Source organism: Lipotes vexillifer, unplaced genomic scaffold, assembly GCF_000442215.2.
Source record: "Lipotes vexillifer unplaced genomic scaffold, Lipotes_vexillifer_v1.1 scaffold1105, whole genome shotgun sequence".
Lineage (NCBI taxonomy): Eukaryota > Metazoa > Chordata > Mammalia > Artiodactyla > Lipotidae > Lipotes > Lipotes vexillifer.
The window spans coordinates 1838829-1862311 of NW_006779955.1; the positions used below are offsets into that span (position 1 = coordinate 1838829).

Consider the following 23483-nt stretch of genomic DNA (forward strand, 5'->3'; position numbering starts at 1 on the left):
GATCACGCACTGTGATCGCGCACCTCCTGGGCTCCTGATAGCTGACCTGCTCCCTGGGTAGCTTTTCCTCTCCAGATGCCCCAAACGCTGCGTACAGGGCGGGCTACGACCTCGTAGACCAGGCACACCAGTCGCCGTGAAAAAGAGGGGTCCGTGAGGGGAGGAAGGACGGAGGATGCTCTCCTAGTTGCCCACATGTAAAATCTTTCAACACCAGCAACTCACCAGCAAACTGTAGAAGAATTCATGGACGAAGAGCCCCAGGGCGCAGATCAGCAGATACAGCAAATGATAAAGGAACTCAACATCCAGGACCATGGCTCGGTAGCCTCTGGTGAATGTCCCACAGTTGCCCACAAAGCTCATCAGAAAGATGATTTTATTGCAGACCTGACAACAATGACAGCAACAGTCAGATAAGCAGGGACCATGCCGAACTCGAGACTCTTCACGACAGCCGAGGGCAGTTTACCCCCAGGCGTCTCTCGGCGCCTGTGCCCAAACAAAAGCTTCCTTTTGCACCCAGGGCCCACCGGAACGCGCCGAGGACTGTTCTGCGGATCCAAGTCATTTCATTACTTTGCTTTTCAGGCATATTGCAAGTTAATGTGACAGTCAAATAACTTCATGTGCAACACTAATCAAGTGGCATTTGTAAGTGACAAAAACAAAATTAACACATACTGAAATTATGATTTTCAAGATGAGATATGACTCATTTCTAACATCCTTCCATGAGTTAGTCAAACACAGAAGTCACCTCAATCCACGAACCCTGTGATCAGCACGATTAAAAGTGTTTTCTAACTTTCTGTTACATTCTACACATTAGAGGGCTGCAATTTAACGAGAAGCAGCCAGTTCTTGTCATCCATTGCTCCTAATTTTACAGGGAGAATGAGAATTCTCTTGGGGTGGGCAGGGGAAAGTAAGTGACTTCAGGGTGGGTTCTATTCCCCTGCCCCCCTTTCTGGGAATAACTTCTTTTTTTTTTTTTTTTTTTTTTTGGTGATGAAAGTTAAATTTATTGTGGTATTCATTTTGTAATTCATATACATATCAAATCAAAATGTTGTATACCTAAAACTAATACAGTATTATATGTCAATTACATCACAATAAAAAGTTAAAAAACAATATATGAAAAGTATGTAAACTTATTAATAAGCAAAGAAATGTGATTTCCCTGATTTCTTCCTTTCCATAAACTCATATTTCACTGAAATAGTCATATATACATGGTAAGAGTAATAGCATTTTTTCCCAATAGCATAAAAGAGTATAAAGAATAAAGGTAAGTCTCCCTCCCAAACTATACTATCAGATCCCCCCCCACTCTCCAAGAAGACTAGTCTTATCCCCCAGAAGGAGCCACACTGGGACCTCGTAAAGTACCAACGCTTGGACCTTCTTGGGTTGGGAATAACTTCTGTTTTTCCTCTGGGGATCCATCCTTTCCCATGTATCGGTCCTTGAGGTCTGGGTGGGGCTCCATCCTGGCCAGTCGGAATTATGGCAATCCCCTGGCAACGACTGGTTCACGGATAGGCACGTGACCAAATGGAGTCAATGACACCCACTGAGATCCTTCCTGGGACTGCCGCGTAAGACAACTTTGTTCTTTACCCCTGACCTTGGACCTGACAGAGAGTGAGCTCTGAGGCTGCTGGCATCCATCCTGCATTACCATGGAGCCCAAGGGTACCACCAGCACAGAACCAAAAGAGAGGAACTGAGCCCTGACGCTACTGTCCAGCCTCCTGAATTCAGCTACACCTGAAGCCAGGTGCTAGGATTCTCAGTCACATTTTCTCCTTTGCTTATATGAGCGTGGATTAGGTTTTCTGACCCCTGCAACTGAAGGCTGACCTACTGTGTAACGGAGTCCCACCTCTGAGAGACACCCCAGGCCTGAAGTCTGCCTATAGCAACTTGCTGCTAGAAAAACCTGAATCAGGAGAAAGGTGGAGAGAAAGCGCTTCGGCTGCACTTGGTAAAACCATCTCCTGCTACCCGAGCTAGCTTGGCCACAGGTGCTGGGGAAGCGGTGCCAGTTAATCTGGTGGGTCAGTGCAAGCGAGCTTCTCGGCAATCAGATAAGGGGGGAAGCCAACACCCACGGAGAAGGTTCGGCTTTCTCAGACAGGCTAACCTTTCAATCCACCGGGTCTTTTTCTTCTAATATTCTAAACTTTGCCAGTGTAGGATCTTTTTTAGGGTGAGAAAGCATCATTCATTCTGAAAGAACTGTGTTGCTGGGGTTTCAGAGAGGAAAAAAAAAAAGGCCACGCTCTGCTGGACATTCCAGGACCTCACACAAGCCCAGGCACCTGCGGTATTAACAACAGAGCAGTCCACTTCACCTGAGTCCACTCTCCCCTTAACTTCTGCCCCCCATTTTCTCTGTCGCTTCACCAGCAACTGTCTCCTATTCATGGTCTTAGTCTGCTGTCCCCACTTCCTACGGACCCCACTTTGGTTAGTGTCAAATGTGGCTTTTGGTCCCAACTCTCTACTGCAGCGGCTCTCCCCACGTCCCCAGGGATTCTCCAGGGCACACATGGCCGTCTTGCCCTGTCCACTCCTAGCACCCAACCCCAGCTCCTGCAGCACCCTTCTCACCACCGTCCCTGCACGTGGCTGCCAGGATACCACCCTGGGCTGCTTCCCCAGCTCTTAGATCTCCAACATTCCTTCGCTGTGTGTCCACAGCCGCTATTCCTTCTCCCATTGCTGCATATGGCATTCCTCTCTTGTCATCCCCTCTGAGTAACTGTTTACTGTTTCAGCTTCGCCCCCACCCCCACCCCGAGCTAATGGTATTATGAATGGTCGTTAATTATCCAAACGGAGTCTTTCCCCCAACTGACTTATGTTAAAGAGAAAACTATGGAATGACCAAAGGCCAGAGAAACAGAAGAATTAACGCGCCTAAGACAACCTCTGAAATACTGAGTGTTTTTTCCTTTTATTTATTTGTTTCTCCGGTATTTCTTTCTGAAAAAGCTTCCCCTCACTGCAGGTGAAGCCTGTATGTCCTGCTTCAGTGCTGATGTGGCTCTGTCACTCTGGTCATGCCCGATTTCCAAACATCAGGACCAGCATTAATAGCCCGTCTTGTTACCTCAAGCCCAGTGAGCCAACAATTTGGGTCTATTTTCACCCTGAAAACCAGGTCTTGCACGACTTTATTTTAGCTGGAGGCATCATTCTCCCAGCCTCCCGTGACTAAAAATGTGGAGTTATACTTGCCTCCTTCATCACCCAGTCAAGACAGTGATACCTTCCTTGCCTGGAGAAAAGGACCCAGCCCCAGCCCTGCACTGCTTTCAGGCTTAAGGTTCAGACCCTATGCCCACCACGTGTCACTGTTCCCTCCGAAGCTCTGACATCTATCTGTACCTTCCTTCTCCGTTATGACCAAGACGCAGGCTCGTCACACGTAATTCAAAGCCCTGCTAGAGGCCCTAAGTGGTCCGCCACACCGCCTGCACAAATCCATGTACATTCACGCCACTACCAAGGGAATTTTCTCAACCACTGAATTGCTCAAAAACCCTGAATCATTTCCCACTATTGGGAATAGAATTTCCCAACCCACATTCTATACAACACTAATTCCAATTGATACTGGACAAAAAGTGTGGGCAAAGAAGTTCGGGAAACACGAATTCCTGGTGTCCCTTTCTTACAGATTCATAACCCGTATCAGCATGTTAAAGTCTCAGAAATGCTGCCGTGAAAAACCTTTCATGTTGCTTAACCCAGCATTTCGCACATGGATTTGACCAAGGAATGCTCTTTTCACCTAAGATTTACCAACTTGGAACACGCTACCCTGGAGGATGAAGCCCCACTGCGTCTTCCTGAAATGCAGGGCCCAGGTTCCCTGTACAGGATCAGGCCCTACATGTCAGTTCGTGAGCCAAAGAGGAGGCGAAACGCAACGGGTGGCCGTCTCCTGAGCAGGCCCGGGCTCCCCTTGCTGCTGTGGCCTATGGGGAAGATGCTCCGCTCAAGCCCTGCTTCCTGGCCCCACTGTCTCCGTTCTTTAAGACAAAACTTCAGCCCTGCCCCCCTTCTCCCCTAGCGCCCTTGCTGCCTCTGCCCTCTGAACAGCACTGGGGTACATTTATGATTGCCCTCAATTACTGGATTCACCTTTTTTGCAGTATCACTTCCATTTCTGAACAGTGACCTCAGCTTCCTTATACACTCAGGGCAGAAACCTCTGGAAGGCAGTTTTAGATCCCCACCTGTCCCAATTCGTTCCTTTTTTTCACCAGGAAACCTCTCCAATTTATGGCTTTATATCAGCTGTGCCCACTTCCTAGGAATTCCGCAGACGGAAGTGGCACCTACCCGTCCACAGCGGTGAAAGAGCATTTCCAAATGTCACTACTGACTTTGAGGTAACTCTCCTTGATTCTCTTCTTACCTCTCCACCTGCTCCATCTCTGTCGACAGTTCCTGCTTCTCTGCGGTCCTCACCAGAAGTAGGTGCTGTGTTAACATTCGGTCATTTGACTTACTGGCTACAATCTCTCGTCCTAGCACACCTTTGACCTGATTGGCAAAACTAACCCAGATCTCAACTTCTCTCCCTTTGTCTGCCTAATTCTGAGAGGAATATTCCCTGAAAATGAGACTGTCGGTGCCCGGAGAGTACGTTAAGAGGTTCACCGTCTTGTGAGAAGGGGAAGAGGGAGACGGCCACCTGCAGCTCTCCTTTGCTTCTGCTATTTTAACAGTTGACCCAGATAATATTTTTCTGCACCGGGAGCACAGGCCGAGATTCTGGGAAGGATGGAAGGCATTCCTACTTGTATGTAAACAAAAAAGTGGCGATGAAGGTATTCATACTTACGTTGAAAGCTCCCAGAAGAAACAACGTGGGTTGTAACCCAACCGAAAATATCAACCGGAGAATTGTGGACGCGATTAAGGCTCGGATGCCGTGGGGCTTGGGGAGGGCAATGACAATGGCCAGAGATATGAGCATGGCTGTCCACAGCAGCCCTGACCAGTGTGGCTCCAGGGTTCCTGGAAAGACAAGGGAGGGCTCTCAGAGATCAGAGCTTTCACCGGATACAGGTGACAGACCACAGCAGGTTTAACGTCATTTTCTTCAACCACCTCTCTGGCCTTGTATGTTCCAACCCTCACGTCCAGTTCTCTGCCCCAGACGTAACCAATCACATCCATGTTTTCTTACCTGCAAGCCTTCTACTGATACATGTTCCTTCTACCTGGGAAATTCTCTCCCTTTCCCATTCATGTTAAGTCTTAGCTTAGATGTCACCTCTTCTAGGAAGTCTCCTTCTCACAAAACATGCCAGGTGCTCCTTCCTTCTCTGATTCTTGTACCCCTGGTCATCCCTATGGGACACTGTTCTCTAGCGGTCACTGCCCCCTCCCTAGACCCCATCCCCACCAGACTCCAAATTCCCCAAGGGAAGCACTGGGCACCCAGTAGGCACCCATCAAATGAGTTTGTTCCATGAGCACAACTCATACATGTGTCACACTTCACTCTTAGGGGAGGCAAGCTGGAAGAATGAACTTCTAATTTCTATTAAAAGCATGCTAAGGAAAATTGCAGGTCCCCTGCCTGCATCAGATTTCTTCAAGGCAAGGAGGAAGGCAACTTCCGTATCATTAGCATCATCCTACAATTAGATTATCCTTGTAGTCAAAGAGCTTATACCAGTTTTTGTCATCTCTTGCTATCGCAAGTTCTATTTAGAGTGTCCCACGAGACGGCTTGGTTATATAACATGAGCCAACAGGGCTAAAAATAAGGTTCTGCAAAACACTCATTAAAAAAAAAAAAAAACACCCCTATTTCAAATGCTGTCACGTTTTGACTTTCCTTCAGATGTAAACAAGTAGCACTACATGATTAAGGCCACTTATATAAAGGAGTTTCAATTCTCCAGAACTGCTGGGATTGAAGCACCGCCACGGAAAGAGACGCCCTGGCAGGTTCCAGCTCTTCCACGAGCCTGCTGGCTGCCCTAGTTCATTTCGTCCACACCTGCTGAGACTCACTTTCTCTCTGAAAACCGGCCCCCCTAACCCCAGCCACCTACCTCTTCCCTTTGGATATCCTTCAAAGGTAAACCTGATTAGGAATGGGCACCAAGAGGCAGAAGCTTCTCAGAAATTCAGGAGGAAGTGCATATTGGGGCCTAGGTGTCCCTTGCTGTGCATTTAACAATTGTTAGATATTGTATTAAGGCCATTTACGCTGATTATCATTTATTTAACCCTCTTGATCACCCTATGAGGTTGCTGCTATCATCTCCGTTTTACTCCAGAGGAAACGGAATCTTGGGTTACGTATCTTGCCTAAGGTGACACAGCGTATACCAGGAGTGTATACGCCCCTGGAGGAATGGGCCTTAACTATCATTAAAAAAAAAAAAATCCATTCGCTTTAAGTGCACACTTTGATGACTTCTGGCAGTGTATACAGTCATATGACCTCATGTAACTGCCAACACAATCAAGATATAAACAACTTTATCACCCTAAGAGGTCTCCTTGTGCCCTTTGCAACTGATGCCTTCCCCCATCTCCAAGGCCAGGCAAATATGGACCTGCTTTCTACCACTGTAGCTTTGCATTTTCCAGAATTTCATGAAATGAGAAAAATAATCTTATTTGTAGGTAGTCTTTTGAATTCTTTCACTTAACAAAATTTTTAAGATCCATTCAGGTTATTGTGTATATTAATAGTTTGTTCTCTCTATTGCTGAGTAGTATTCCGTAATATGAATATATCACCACTGATTTATCCACTTAACAATTAATGGATATTTGGGTTGTTTCCAGTTTGGAGTTGCTACAAATAACGCTACTGAAAACAACCAAGTACAAATCTTGGTGTAGGTATATGTTCTCACTTCTCTTGGACAAAAACATGGAAGTAGATTTTGGGACCCTAAGTACATGCTTAACTTTAGAAGACCTAACCATACTGTTTTCCAAACTGATGGTACCATTTTCCCTTCCCATCAGTAATATATGGGAGTTCCACTTGCTCCACATCGTCACCAATACTTGGTATGGTCAGTTTTTCTAATTTTAGCCATTCTAGTAGGTTTCTAGTAACATGTCATGGTGGTTTTCATTTGCATTTCTCTAATAACTACTGATGTTGAGTATCTTTTTATGTGCTTCTTGGCCATTCACATGTCTTTTTTTGTGTGAAGTAACTGATCAAATCTTCTGCTCACTGTTTTAATTGGGTAATCTTTTTATTGTTGAGTAGTAAGAGTTCTTCATATATTCTGGATATTAGCCTTTTGTCTGATGTATGATTTGTAAGTATTTTCTCCCAGCCTGTGGCTTGCCTTTCATTTTCTTATGCACTTGATTATCATCTTAAACTGCTCTTAAGAGCTCAGTGTAATAAATGTGACCAGTACAACACAGGTACTCAAATCCGGAAGGGAACAATATAAAAACCTGCTGTCTTCCCACTATAAAAACAGAGGTGATAATTAATGCTAGATTCCAAATAAACAATTATAGAAAGACTTCTTTGAGACAACTGGAGAAACATGAATATGGACAGGCTATGACATGATTTACTGTTAGTTTTGTTAGATATGATAATGGTATGGTGATTATACATATTTTAAAATATTCTTAGAAGTTAGAGATGCACAGTGAAGTATCTATGGGCAAAATGACAAGATGTCTAGACTTCTTTAAAATCTTGCAGAAAATACAGTAGGAGAATAAATGAAACAAAATTGGCAAAATGTTGGTAATTGTTAAAGCTGGGCTTATGGGTATATGGCAGTTTATTATACTGTTCTTTCTACTTGTGTATATATTTGAAAATTTCAACAGTAAGAAAGTTTAAAAAGTAGTACTTTATGTGCTTTAATCATCATGCCATGCTTACAAATTCAGTATGAAATCTGAAGATGCCCAATTTTCATGCTGTTCAAAGATGCTGTGACTCATCAGTTCTGAAATAAAGGGGGAAAATGATACTTCTAACAAGGAGCTTTTAAGGCCACAGTGTCCTTGGCAGCCACAAGCCTTGGAAGTCACAGAGCCACACCGGCACACAGAGCAAGGTCATTACACACCTGAAAGAGGGACATTTGGGAAATCCTGGTTTCAGGATTCAATGAGCACAAATATTGCTCTCAAAGAAATACTTTCAGGTAACCAATCAGATTTTGTTTCTAGACCGGGCTAACACAACCCTCCTCTTGAAGATGGTCAACAGTGACTATAGAAGATGCCCCCGACACATCTTCCAAAAGAAAAAAGTAAATCCCTCTGAGTGAGTGGATGTGTTTGAGGTGATCTCAGTCACTGCATAATGGAAAGGGCTTCCTTAGGTCGGATCAACCTTGTTCTCTCCCAGGACATCTAATTACGTTTTCTGCTGAGTCTATCTGCATGAAGTTCTAAAGCCAATGCTGCCAAAACAGAAAGCCTGGACTTCTACAGATCAGCCAGGGTTGATGCCACCTTGAGTGCCACCACTGTAAAGTTGGAAGGACCTTTAAGAATCATTGCATCCAGTAGTTCTTGAACTTGGATGGGCAAGAAACAGGATGCTCCAGAGATCCTGACTAGGTCAGCAACTATCTTCTCCTGACCTCTACAGGAATTTCCAAATCCACACCTAGGTTTCACAACTACTGGCTCAATTTAAGCACCTCTTAACAGAGAGGATAAGGAGAACCAATTGAAGTGGCTCGCCCAGAGTCACGTGGCAGGTGAGTGGCAGAGCCAGGCCTAGACACGAAGTCTGGACTTTGTAAATCTAGCTGTTCCACTGGATGAGGCTTATCACTGAAGCGGAGAGAGGTGTCAGTGAAGTGTCCCCAGCACTGGCCTCAAAACTGCCACAAGTGACCAGTGAAGAAAATGGCCAAGATATATTTAAAAAAAAAATCAATTTTAAATATTTTTAAAGAAGTGGAGGGTAAAATGAAAACACATCCAAAGTAATAGGTGATGAATCTGCTATGATGGGCACAACAGCTCCCCAGAGGTGAAAAGACGCCTGGGCTCTGTCTCCTCCACCTAAGCCCTTGGTTGACCACTTTGCGCTCTTACCTCTGCTGACTGGCAGCCTGGTGAAGGCAGACATTCCCCCAGGGGCAACACCCTGCAGCCCTGTGGACCTGCCCAACTTTGCAGCCAAGGACACTTACGATTCCTGATATTACATTTTAAAGGAAAATGCCCCTTGGGCTGGTGTTTAAGTACGGCTTTTGGGGGGAAAAAACATCACTTAAATGGAGCCTTCAACATAGCTTCAGGCCAAACAGAAAAGCTAACGCCTCAAATGAGTAAGTTAGACACATCACAGAACATATGACCACTTTCAAATCTGACCTTAAATTTACTTCCATTATGTTTATGACAGGTGTTTAAGTACGGCTTTTGGGGGGAAAAAACATCACTTAAATGGAGCCTTCAACATAGCTTCAGGCCAAACAGAAAAGCTAATGCCTCAAATGAATAAGTTAGACACATCACAGAACACATGACCACTTTCAAATCTGACCTTAAATTTACTTCCATTATGTTTATGACATCTGCATTATTAAATCCAGAGCTGAGCCTGGAATTTACCTCTGCACTGTTTCTGGGATTTTTTTTTTTTGGTCTTACTTTTGGGCTCTTCATTCCATAATGTTTCACACAAGGTGGCTCCTGGCAGGTTGTGACATACATATGGGAGGTGATCTGCCAAAAAGCTCTGATGAGAAATTGAGCTGAAAAGCAGGCCTCCCAGGAGGCTGTAGCAGGTGTCAGAAAAGGAGGCCGTAGATGCTTAATAGAAGAGGAGCTTCCGCCAACCCCCAGAACCCCACACGCGTAAATGTCTCCAGAGAGCTGTTACGCAAACCGAGGAGCCCCAAACAGAAAAATGCCCCTCCTGAACGGCTTGCCTTTTCTCAGCAAAACGTGCAGAATGTGCATACAGATGACTGGAAGGAGACAGTGGTGGGGGAAATCTATCAAGACCATGGACAGCACGTTTCATTATGTGAATAAGGGCATGTAGCTCTTAACAGACTAAAGTGCCAAGGATGTGCAGTCTGCAGTCACTCAAGCCCTGCCTCACCCTACCTCTTGTCAAAAAAAAAAAAAAAAAAAAAAAAAATTCAAAAAATTTTTAAAACGTGCAGAATGTGCATACAGATGACTGGAAGGAGACAGTGGTGGGGGAAATCTATCAAGACCATGGACAGCACGTTTCATTATGTGAATAAGGGCATGTAGCTCTTAACAGACTAAAGTGCCAAGGATGTGCAGTCTGCAGTCACTCAAGCCCTGCCTCACCCTACCTCTTGTCAAAAAAAAAAAAAAAAAAAAAAAAAATTCCAGAGATTTCTTACAAATTCTTTAGTCTGAAATCAATTTCACAAGTATGGCACGGGAAAAAAACATCTACTGGACTGAGCATCAAAATATCTAGCTCTGTCTAGCTAGGGTTAGCTCGGTCGCTAACTGGCTGTGTGACTTTGGCTAAATCTCTCAGCTTCTCTGACAGTTTCCCAACATATAAAACAAGGAGGCTGACTAAGATGAACTCTTACAGTTTTAATACTGTAAATAGCTTCTTCTCTTTCTTTCCTGGTAAATAAATACGGACATACAATTTGCATTATTTCAAGTCAGATTGAAAAATAAACCCGTGGTAAAAGCTACACTCTCATTTTGTCTGAAAATGGGTAACTGGGATCCCATGACTTGCACCAGTACTTCCAGGGATCACGTTTAAGATGCAAGTCACAGCCTTCCTGCTGCTTCTGGAATTTTCCTTGAAATTAAAGATATGGGTGGTACCTCCTCGGACTCCTTTAAATGGGTAGAAAAAGGCCACAAGCAGATTCATCAGGACAGCCAGGTTGAATGAAATGCTGCTCCAGAAAGACATGTTGCGGGCACACCAATACAGAACGGGCTGGGCTGTGGAAACAAGGACAGAGCCCCGTGAGGTTCAAGACTGCAAGCCAGAACGCTGGGAATCCACACGGCCCTCCCGCTCCGCCCCTACAAGTCCACTTTTGTTCCCAGTTTTTACCACAACAGTAAAAACGATCGTTTGTTTTGAAGGTGACTCATAGGCTCAGAACGACACCAGATTGGTCTGTTTCTGTTTGGAGTACTTACTGGAACAGAAGATGTACTGGGGGCTAAGAAGGAGAAGAAAGGGGAAGAGTTGGAGCATCTAAAAACCCAGCATATGCCCCTGTCAACAGCATCCGTTATGGAACCTTGGGGGTTATCCAGGGTTCATGCGCCGAGTCCTCAGCTCCCCCTGGGGTGCTGGGCCTGGATGAGATGCCTAAGGAGACCCGAAAACTCAATGAGACTTTGAGAAGTGGGGGGGCGCTGGTTGTGGGGGAGGGACACACAGCATTCAGAGTTGGCCCAGCTGGGCCCCAGACTAGGAACAACGTTACCTCTTCCACACTCTTCCCTTGCTCGAAATTCTTCACCAACTCACTAGTGACTAAAAGCAAGATAATGATCCCTTTCCCAACACCAGGTCATCTGCCAGCGAGGAGTGGGAGTTCTGCCTGGACGGTCAGCAGTGGAGCTCCCATTTGCAAAGGCTACAGTAGAGAAAGGATGTGGAACCAACGCCCTCACAAAGGCAGTGCTGCCATCTTAATCTATTGCTACCGCCAGGTGATACCACACTGGCTGCATCTCAGCATTAGGAGAACAAGCCGGTGACCACACTGTGTGCAATGGTGCATCCTTTTCCTCTGAACTCTTCAGTGGTGCCTTACACTTGGGATGATGGCAGGAATCATTTCCATGTCCATGCCAGAGGCAAAGTTTCCAAAAGACAGTCTCATTCAACATTATCCTCCTCCGAAGGAAAGTGGGGAGTATGTGAAAATGGATCTCTAGCGTGTTATTTCTCTTTCCCAATGAAGTCATCATTTAATGTTAGGACAGCAGCCAGGGACAAATCCAATGACTCTCGAACGATGCCTAGAGCAGTAGCCAAGCCTCTGGAAACTTCTATCCAAAATAAAGTTATGGCATAATTAAACAGAGCCCTGGATAATTTAATAACTGCTCATCTCATGTTTGTACTTTTTAAGAGGCCATGTTTCCAAACTGTAGAGTTTTAGAGCTATAAGCATCATCTAGTTTAAAAGATCTCATTTTATAGATGAGGGAAACTGAGACCCAGCAGAGGATGGAAGGCATGGAGACCTCATTCCCCAGCTGAGAGACCTGCTGGGCTCAGTGACAGGGACAAAGTTAAGCGGCTCATGTCACCATTCCATAGAGGAGCCGACCAGGAGTCAGTCCCACCTATAGTTAATGAATGACTTTTTCATCAGTTAATTGCCAAAGCAAGTTTAAGATGAGAAATCACCCGCTCTGTAGACAACGGCTATTCGTGTTTCTTCTGGGACCGAAGCCCATTTCTGATCTGAATATGAAAACTCCAGAGAGCACAGAAGAGACACATGGCAAGGATGGCAAAGGACTGAAAACTGTTGAAGCTGAGTGAGGGTTTCACGGGAATTTACAAAATCCTCCCCACATCAGTGTATGTGTAACAGGCTCATGAGAAGTTAAAAGACAAAAAGGCAGGAAATGGCAGGACTCAGTGATGGGTAAGCCAGAATTCCCTTCAGAGCAGCTCTCAATACTAAGTGTGAGAGTAGCTGCTGTACGATGGTCTTCAACTATGGCAGACAGCTCACAAATCTTACTTTTATAAGACTAACATTGTACTTAAATTGTGGTGTCACTCTGAATACGAACAAACATTCCGTCCTTCAAGTTAACTGGGTATCTACGCACGTGCAAGAAGACAGGGTACCATGATCCCAGATGGGCAGGGCGATTTAAATAACTGCACCTGGGGGATCTCTTGGTAACCCTCCTCCCTAGTTTGTTTGTTTGTTTTTAAGGAACTGGGGCTTGCTTGAGGACTTGGACTCCATGTGCATATAGCAAGAGAATTTCCCACTCTACTCTGATGTGTGTAATAACCATGAGGGTAAACTCCACGTAATACCACATAACAAAGTGTCAGCATATGCAACTCTGCCTCAATTTCCTTTCACTATCTTCTGGTTTTCTTAGCCCAGAGTTTTCTCATCACTGGGGCCAGGATCTTCAGGAGAAGGTGTCAGAGAGGCACAGTGGACAGAGGATATGAATGCACAGAATGTGTGTGTGTGTGTGTGTGTGTGTGTGTGTGTGTGTGCGTTTTGAGGAAAGCACGGAAGAGGGTTTCAAGAGAGCACAGGACCTGGGTATCTTAAAACTTGCAGAAGAAAAGATGAAGCAACCCGAGTCTCAGACAGACCTTACTGTGTACCTGAGCCCTAGCTACAGATTCTCCAAAGCACAGACGATTCTCTGTGATACTTTCAGGAAAAGGAAGAGGAGCCTCATGAATAAGCCAGAGAAATCTTTTCTGCAGACTTATTAGAAGAGAAATAAGCTACATAGAGAAGAAAATATATTTCATTATAATTGCACTTCTGAGTACATTTCTCCCCTTCCTAAATATGCAAATCATGTTTAATTCCGTTATTACTTTCAATTTTTCTCTTACCAGCAGAAAGCTATGAAGCCAATTAAAATCTCTCAGTTGACAGCCATAGCTGTGTTTAAGCTTCACTGAAACAAAAACTGTTTTTGAAACAAGGACAGACTTAGTAAGAGAAGGTATTAGCTACAATGCAACATAAATCTTGGAATGATGAGATGGCCATTCTGCAATCAATCAAACAATCAGGTAGTCTTAATTCCCCACTTTATAGGTGAGGGCCTAGAAGAAGTTAAGTCATCTGCCCAGAGCCACAGAGTCAGGGAGTGGCAGAAGGAGCATGGAATTCGGATCTCCCACCTCCTGGGGCTGAGGTCTTCCTATTATGCCAGGCTGACGCCAACATCTCAGGGATGACAAGGTATCTCACCTCATCAGAAAAGGTGAAAAACCTTTCTTTCAGTTCATAAGCCCCACTGGAGAGCCTATTTTATATACCTATTTGATAACACAATTCTGAGAGAATGAATATATCTGACCAGTCTTAGCACTTAGTAGACCCATACATTTGGTAAGGGTGAAATCACCATTTTAATGACTATTTTGGAGGTTTGGATACACGAATTCAGGATCATCCCCTAAAGTTGGACTATTTCAGGGAAGAGCAAAATCAACAAATAAGAGGAAGTTCCCTTCTCTTTAATGGGATAGCTGAAAACACAGGAGTACACGACGGATGGGGTCTATGTCTACCTTTCTGGGTGTCTTTTTTATTCTACTGCCCAAGCATGGTGCTGTGTAGACATCCAACACTACTCACGATGCTTCAGCTGGAGGAGCTTGGATCAAGCCCACAGCGGCTACGAGGACACACAGAGAGTGGGGCAGCTTGTCCCCTAGGTCTTCTGAGGGCCACACCAAGGAGGACACGCCCGCTGTTCTGCTAAAGGCGGTCCAGACACCAAGCATGGGGCTGGGTGAGGAATGGGCTGGCTCAGCAAAACATATGATCATGTTTTAAAGTGCCGGACGGTGAGGTGCCCCTTTAGAGATCAGGGAGGATGGAGTGGGGGTAAGGTGAGAACAGCGCCTCCTGGCTAGCCTGCTTGCACAAGCCCCTCTGACACCAACCGAATCTGGGGAGGCAGGGAGCAAAGCACTGCAGTGGAAGCAGCAGAGGAGGCCAGTCTGTGCCGGCCCAGGCTGGTAGGGGCGGGAGAGGACAAAAGCGTCCAGAAACTGACCTCTAGCCCAGCTTCCCCTCACCGCAGCAGGAGCCCCAGTGATCACAACTGCAGCTGGAATCCAGGGTTTCAAATAAAAATCCTGGCTCCTGACTAACAGACAGGAATAAAGCACCATCCTCTCTAAGTGGGTCGTAACAGCTGGTGCCTAGCGTACCGTCGGTACCGCAGGATCATGTTAAAACCCTAATGAAAACCGGGCGCGGAGAAGCCTTCCGGGAAAGCCCTATAAAAGTATTTTAGATGAGTAATTGCAGCCCACCTGGCTGGGCTCCGCGACGGGACTCGCTGGTGACCAATGACGCATCTCAAGCGGTAAATGATTCCACTGCCTATAAAATGACACTAGGGTCTAAAATCCGAGCTACCCCATAGAAGGGGGAAGACCGGCATCTTCCGAGCATGTGGGCTAGTAAATGAGCAGTCAAGTGGGCTGAATCTCCTGCTCAAACGCACCACCCTGTGAGCGCCAGGCCCGCCTGTTCTCCGCTCCTTTTATTTTCTACATCAATATACCAAAAAAGGGCATGCCAAGTTCTCCCTGGAGCTCCGCAAACGGATCAGATCAAAGGCGGCAGGAAGCAAGCCCTTTCAGGGGAGGCGCCTCCCTAAGGCTGGAGCACGCTTATCAGCTCCAAAGGTGCCCAGTCTTCTTGGTGCCCAGAGGGACACAGAATCCTAAATCGCACCAGCTCTGCTCCTACTTGGAGGTCCACGTGCTCACCACCAAGCCCTGCTGTGTGAGACCCCAGAACCGCGTGTCTCTGCAGCTTCTGGAGGAGTTGCTGACCTACCTCGCAGCTTCTTCTGCCAATTCATCTCATTGAAGAGGTCCTCGGACCGCAGGAAGAAATCGTTGATCTTGCTGCCTTGCTCATCCCGCTCTGTAGTGTAGTATATTCGTAGCTTTGACTCCTTGGTTAGGAATTCACATATACTGGGCACGGGGAAAACAATCTGTTCCATGGTTCGGTCTAATCTGACAATCTAGGGGGAAAAAAATGGATGAGGTTCAGTACTCATCATCTTCAAAAAGCAACACAAAACTAAGGACCTCTGCACTGGCCACGGGCTCAGTATTGAAGATCCAGCACAACACAGACTTGATCTGGACTTCTGTGATTTTGTAGCTCCCAGACTGGGCTGTATCTCTTAGATCTATAAGAAAACAGTTTTGGTAAGTCTATTAAAGTATTTTTCTAACCTCAGACCCATTGTTTTGGCTAGTGACTAAGTTTTATCTGGAACAATTTAAAGCGTGTTTTGTGTACATATTCAGATGAGGCTCTGGGCTGGGGATATCCAGTAGAACTTTCTGTAATGATGGAATGGTTCTGTATCTGCGTGCCTGCCCCGTCCTAAAGGAGAGTCACTAGTCACACGTGGCCATTGAGAACTAGCACGTGTGGCTAGTACAACCGAGGGTCTGAGTTTAATACTTCATTTTAATGTAAATAGCCCAACATGGCCAGTGGTGATCCGACTGCAGCGCTAGGCTGTGGTGCAAACCTCACCTAACAGCCTTCCGCAGATTGCAAAGTTGCGTTATTTTTCCTAGATAGGAATTCTACAAGGGGATCACTGGTTTATGCAGATGCAGTGACCTCCTACCTCTGACTTGTCATGGCATCTAACATGTGCGATGCATGAACCAATATATATGCCCATTTAACACTGGTATAGTAGAATTCACTGTTCTTTAAACTAGCTTTGTTGGGTCCCAGGGTGGACACCTCACAGGTTTTCGCCGGGCCCTTCCTAGATGGGCTCAATCCCCAGAGAGAGTTGTCTGGTCGAGACTGTTCAAACTGTTCAACACTGCATTGTCACAGTCCTGGGGGGCGGAGATTTCCAAAGGGGTGCGGGCTGCAGTATCATAGGGGCATGGCCTCCCCTTATCGTTCCTCCCCAGAGGCTGGACAAGTCAGGTGAGGCCCAGGGCCCACGCCCTCTACAAGAAGATCTGGTTCTCGCTCTCCCAACACTGTTCCCAACGCAGCAAGAGAGGTGACTCAGGTCAAGCTGTAGTGGGAAACTCTCAGAAGTGAGATAGGTTCCCACAGCTCTGCCTCCATAAATTCTGGGAGACGTCATCTTGAGACCAACGGCTTCCAAAGTGAGTTGGAGATCAGGTTATGGAAGCTTCCTTATCATACTAATTGTGGTTCATAAGCCAAACTCATTTAACTGGAATTGTAGTGCAGGGGTTGGTAACACAGGTGCACACACAGTCTGAAGTCTCCCACTGTCCAGAGCCGCCCTGCTTCACACGGTCAGGTGGGCTCTGGATCAGCGCCCCCTTACACGGCAGGAACATGATCTCAGAAGTGTGTCCGGGCTCAGGAGGCAACGGAGGAGGACACAGGAGGCCTCCTGGCAAGAACTGATTCCCAGACTCCAGGGCTACCCGGCCCGAGTGACCAGAGTGAATGCACAAGGGTCTGCAAGAGCCCCAGGGAGTGACAGCGCTCTCCGCCTTGCATAGGTAATTCCCTGGGAGGCTGGAAGGTACGGGCAGCTGCCCAGAAACAGGATTTAAGAGCTCGAGACACCCTGCCTGGCCATTTCTCTCTATCCTTTAAGATCGATCCATGCCTCTGTATTTCAGTAAACTTACAGTTGGGAATCAGAACTCAGCCCTTCTGCCACCTCTAACAGGGTGGATGACCTTGTTGACACCTCTTAATCTGACGAAGCATCAGTCTGCTCCCCGGTGAGCCGAGGAGCTCGAGACGACCTCCAAGGCTCCTTCTCCTCTGACGTTCCACACCGCAAACACCTGAAGCTCATCTTCTAAGGGCTCCAGAGGACAAACTTCCAGTCATCAACAATAAATCAAGAATATGAGCTTACACACACTGTCATGATCAACTAATCAGTGAAATGACACATTTTATTAGGACAGCCCAGAGACCCGAGACAGCGGGTGAGAATATACCCTTATAAGACTCCATCCTGAACATTTCACACGGCCCAAAGGAGCCTGGGAGTCCTTCAAAACCTTTGCCTCGACACTGATACTGAATCTGTGCATTTCCTCATTAGCCAAACAAGACAGACACACCATCGCTTACTGCCCACAGCCTGCACCCATAGGTCTGTGCTCTCTCGACTGCCAGGAGACAAGGCAGGTGACATAAAAAGCACCCATAGGCTCGGGGGTCAGCGCCAGACTTGGGTGAAAATTCCAGCCCTGACCGTGATAACTGGGCAGATGACACAACCTCTCTGAGTCCTATTTCAGAGTTTTCCCAGCTGTGAAATGGAGAGGATTCAGTTTCTTGTGTGTGTTTTCTCTAAGGCGGATCTGCTCGTATCCCTCCTCGGTGTACAGCTCTCCAATGATTCCTCACTGCCCTGAGGGTCAAATCCAGACTTCTTCTGAGGATGGCGGACACGGTCCTGCAGGCTCTGGGCCCGCCCGTCTTCCCTCTCTGATCGTGGGCTGCTCTCCCTCTAGCTCCCTACATCCTACCTCCTCACCTTCACCTCCCACCTCAGGGCCTCCCCGTGTCTGCCAAGCTCTTGCCTCCCAGCTTCTGAAGGTCTGTGCTTCGACACCATTCTTCAGAACAGGCCTCTCTGACCACCACAGTCCACAGCAGGTCCCTCCGGGGGACCGTCTCGTGATGCCTTGTCTGTCCTCACGGCCCTGTCAGAATGCATGGCGCGTCTCCTTGTGTGGACTCACCTGCCTTCTCGCCAGCCCTTACGCAGGCCTCGGGACCAGCTTGGCCATCACTGGCTGCTAGCACTGAGTGCAGGCCCTGGTGCACTGTAGCTTCCCACGACCTGTTTACTGTTCCGACCGATGGCCGCGTGCCAGTCCCGGCCCAGGGCACCCACACCGGAGGCCCTCGACGCAGGCCCGGGCCCCGAGTTTACCCTGCCTTTACCTCTATCTGCGCCGTGTGCTTGGCGTAAAACTCCAGAGCTTCGTCTCCCTCCACCTGGCCACCAGGTTTCAGCATGGTCTGAAGTTCTTTGTTGTGCCGAGCCAACTAGAACACAAATACAGAAAACGGGAGAGTCACGTCTCTTTGCAACAGGAACACACAGCTCCTTTCCAGCTCTGGGTATAAAAGACGCATAGTAACGAGCAGCAAGCTGGGGGGCGAAGGGAGCGAGGCCACCTCTCCTCCCCACCAAGGGGCGCGCTGCACGGCGACTATTCTGGGCTCCGGCAGAGCAGCGTGGAAAGCGCATGCCCACTCGAGGTCCCGCTGTGCCCTGATTCCTTTAGTCAGGCAGGAGGGAGATGGGGTTTATCCATCCAGCCCCACGGAGCCTGCATTCGGAATGTCCCGAGACCTCTCAGGGGCTAAATGCCAGGAATGGAGGTGATAAGGGGCAGGGATCTACCAACCTCCGGCCTAATCCCACCACTGCTTTCTACCAAACTCCTCTAACTAAGAGAGGTGAAAGGGACAGGAAGTGCCAGTCTGCAGCAGAGTTCCCGGCTGCCCACACACACCAGCCTCCAGAAAGAGGAAGTGTCTGCAAAAGCCCAGCCACTTGGGAAGACAGTTACGCAACAGAGCCTTTTGGTGCCAGGGTAGGAAGTATTACTACAGCCCCCAAAATGCAAACAAAAAGAAGTCATCATGACAAGTTCCCAAAGACGGCCAAGTGCGATCGGTCAGGCAGCTGAGGTTTATTTCTTTAGATGGCTGAGGCAGACTCATCAATATTTATGAAAAGACTAAGACTCCTTTCAACTGTCTTGAGACACAGTCATGAGCCATCCAAGTGTCACCGCTCGGCGCGAACGCTTTTATGAAACGTGGGGTTTCCAAGGACATGACCCTACGGGAATGGGCAATGGAAGCATCCTGGACCTCGGCACATTTGGTCAGGTGGCTGGCAGTACCCGTTACCACGAACCCAAACCAGCTCAGGCTAAAACCTTAAAGGAAAAGTAAGTTTAAGGGCACACAGCATGGGGTCCTGCCCAGCGGGCGGGCGTGGGGAGGGGTGGCACCTGATGAGCTAAGATGTAGATGTTGTGTCCCACGTTCCTGGGGGAAGCAGCTCCGTCCTCGCCATTCTCTCCATCCTCGAATTCCACGTCGCCTTGCATGTAGGCTTTCTTGATCACTTCCACCTGCAAGAAGGGCCAGGGAACAGAGTTCCTGCTTCAAGGACGGCCCACGGAGGACTGGCAATGACAGCATGCGTACTATCAGTCTCCCCTCCCGGGGCAGACAATGCTCATCGGCCTCAGTACGCTCGGCCAGCAGGCGTGGACACAGCCTCAGAACCCTTCTCAATGTGATCGCAGGCACTCACCACCAATCAGCCTTCAATGAAATGAGAGGGGAACCCATTCGCTCTCGCTAGGCCACAAGACATTCTGTGGCTGGTCCATGCCCTTCTACTTTGGAACCGGACAATGGCTAAAAAAAACCCCAAAAAGCCTCCAAACAATGATATGATACAAACAAAGGCTAGAAGCCACGTTTTCCCTTTCCATTTCATTCTGCCAACTCTCCCCATCCCCTACCTTTGCCATTTCAGGAAAAACTAAAAAGGAAAGCATTTGCCTTTAGGAATAGCTGATGAAACTATTTTCTGACTCCAAATGTTTCCCTGTCTCCCACAGCCTACTCCATGTGAAGAAAATACCACTAACAGGCGACATCTACCAGCACTTTCTATGTGCCAAGCACTGTGCTTAGTATCTTCATTCTTTCAGAAACTTTAATGCTCATAAACATTTTATGAGATGTCAAAGATTCCTCCTGATTATGGATGAGGAAGCAGACGCAGAGAGGAAGGAGGCGTGCTGAAATTCGCACGGCTAGTGAGCTGAGCTTTGCCCCTGACTGTCTCACGCCGAGAGCATGCTTCCCAGAGCGTTCCGGTGCCGGCCTTCCTGCTCCCAGCCACTGGCCTCAGCTCCCCAGGAACACGGCTGGCTCTGCCCATTTCTCACTCCCTCCCTGGTGCCCAGCACAACGCCCTGGACAAAGCAGGGCCCGGCCAATATTTATCAAATGAACCTATCATTCAAGATTTAATCATTCAACGATTAAGAACACAATGCTTTCAACCCTTAAGTTGTACTAAAAATTAATCATTTTCTTTGATGACTCAGAAGGCATTTCCGCCTCCTGCAACGCCTCGAGGCCATTACTCTGAACTATTTCTTGTTATCCAAGACCAAGCACGGCAGAGGGACGCACATTTCTGTACTGACGTCAGGTCAGGCCCTAGAAATAATTCTGGAGACAAGACCCTCGCTCTCTCAGCTTGTCTTCCCTTCGCTTCTCTAAAACCAAAGTGAACAGACAACGTGTTGCACGGGACGTGGGAGCCTGAACGTGCACATATATGCGTGTACACACACACGCGTGCACACACAAATGTACACACGTGTTCCGGACACGTGAGCGTCTTCGCTATGCGCATGCTCAGAACCGTGTTTGCTCCGGGAAGCCTTTGACTCTTCTCCGAGATTCGGGAATCAAGCTAATCAACCACAAGGGGGCGACCCGGGAGTCAGTGGCACCTAGAGCCCGGGGTGCTGCCAGGTCCCCCACCCAAGACGGGGCGTGCTCTGGATTGATGGGAACTGCAGCGGGGTCTCTGCTAAGTCATCCTGTCCCTACTCAGGAGCGACAGATCCCAGCCTCCCCCAACCCCAGTTACATAAGCCATTATGTAAACTCGGAGAGGACTTCCATCTCAGGCTGAGAACTCACTCCTGACCTCAGAGATCAAAGAGCTGGGCTCGCTGTGAACTTTATTTAAAGGAACACATAAAGGGACTTCAGCCTGGCCCCAAGGGCACACTGGGTCACCGGGGAGCAGGAAAGTTTTAGTGCCCTCATTTAGGTCTGTCAGTTACAGTTCATCTGCGTGGGAAAAAGTCCAAATAGAGAGTTCCGTCCTCAGCTCGGTTCAGCGTCTCTGAGAGCTGCTGTCTCACAGTTTGCAGCACAGACTCCCAGCCTGGAAGTCACAGCCAATTGTGACTATCACCCCCCAAATATAAACAAGATTGTGTTTTCATTTTTAAAAAACCCAAAACATCAGCACCCCCCAAAACACCCTCCTGTTGCCCACACTATGGGCACCAAGAAGAGATGTGAATTCTTGAGCCCTGGAAGAAGACGCGGCACAAAGCGGCGGTGAATGAAGAGTAAGAGGAGACCGTGCATTCTCGAAGCGTTTACCGTGTGTGCGGGCACTGTGCGCAGGGCCCGGGGGGAATCATCTGTCTTGTCTCCAAAGCAACCCTCTGGACCAGCTGATACCATCATCTCCCTTTTAGGGAAGAGGGAAGTGCAGCTCAGAGAGTCCAAGGGCCTCCCAAGGTGACCCAGCAAAGGGCAGAGCGACGGACGTGAATTCCAGTCCGCCGGGCTCCCAGACCTGTCCCGGTGCCACCTCCCCCAAGGGAAATAGGACAGGGAGGCTTCCATGCGTGTTTGTGCTGCAGGTAGAGGACACTTACTCCACGCAGGGCTCACTTCCCTGCCCTAGGCAGGGGCCCGAATCAAACGTTCTCTCGGCACTTCTGATCGTCGGCATTGTAGAGAAAGCTCGAGGAGGCAGATGCCCTGCTCTGCCACAAGTGACGCTCTGAGGCTAGGCAGTGCCACGGCCAGAGGCTCAGCCGTGCAACTCACCAGTTCCTTGGGCCTCATGTTATAGAGTATCCTCTCGGCATTTTCACTGTCGTGCCTGCTCTCCATGATGGCCAGGAGCAGCTTGGATGCATTGTTCTAATTGGAGACACAAAGGGAGGAAGAAATGAAGAGAAGCTACTGGGGGCAGCTGGCCTGAACCATGGGTGACCAGCTGCCACGTCCTGGCGAAAGACACCCTGCCCCACGGCAGAGCGTGTTTCAAGAGCATCACCAGACTGAGAACGTGCCACTTGACACCCCAAAAACATGTCCGCAGAAACTGACTGGGGTCGAAGAGGCACCTCTTGGTTTGGGCACAGTTTCTCCCTTATGTCACTTGGTCCAAGTCCTAGCGGACATTTAAACATGGGTTCTGTGGGTACACTGGGACCCTCATGATGACAGTGGTCAGGAAGCACCTGGTACATAGACCCACGACGCCTCCGGGGGGTGGGGAGTGGTTATAAATACTGTGATTCAGCCTTGCAGGTCAGAGAAGGCAGGCAATTCAGGTAATTCCCCCGCCCTGTCCTAAAACAGTGCTATCAGCTCTCATGACCCCTACTATTATCATGAGATACAGCGACACCAGTTAACAAAAGTGACCCAACGGAGCACCATACTCACGCCAAACCATAATTTCCCATTATATTCAAAGTTTTCATGTGCCCACAGCCTGTACTTCTTGACTTGAGCTCATTTTAGGCCCCGGGCCTGTGATAATCCATATGCTTCTTCATGTACAGGACTCGAAAGTTGTTGTTTTGGTTGAGAGGGGGCAGTATTTTTTTTTTCTCCCCAAGCACAGATCACAGCAGTTCCATCGGGTTGTTGTGCTATCAAAAGGTGGCTTTTCACAGGGCAGAAATTTCTATAATAACCTTCAGGTTACCGGATTAGTGGTTCAAAAAGCCACTGAAATGCTGATTAGGAATGCATGAAATTCTCAGTTTATTATTTCAGGCTTTCATCATATATATTCTGATAAATGGTAGTCAGGGATGTGAGCCTGAATGATGTTCAAGTCACTTCTACAACAAGATTTGTCAAAGGAGTTAAAAATAGTTCCCCCCCCCCCAAAAA

The 23483-nt window shown here is 47.7% G+C and overlaps 1 protein-coding gene across 3 annotated transcripts in view; it reads right to left on the reverse strand.

Annotated features, from left to right (window-relative positions):
- ITPR1 (inositol 1,4,5-trisphosphate receptor type 1) overlaps positions 1–23483 on the reverse strand; it is a 303138-nt gene that overhangs the window by 33339 nt on the left and 246316 nt on the right. For all 3 annotated transcript variants that reach the window (XM_007453070.1, XM_007453068.1, XM_007453069.1), the window contains 7 exons: positions 22401–22496; positions 19748–19870; positions 18663–18767; positions 15561–15753; positions 10837–10959; positions 4868–5043; positions 226–390 (listed from right to left, as the gene is read on the reverse strand). In XM_007453070.1, the coding sequence (XP_007453132.1) occupies positions 226–390; positions 4868–5043; positions 10837–10959; positions 15561–15753; positions 18663–18767; positions 19748–19870; positions 22401–22496 (981 nt within the window). The remainder of the gene's footprint in view (positions 1–225; positions 391–4867; positions 5044–10836; positions 10960–15560; positions 15754–18662; positions 18768–19747; positions 19871–22400; positions 22497–23483) is intronic.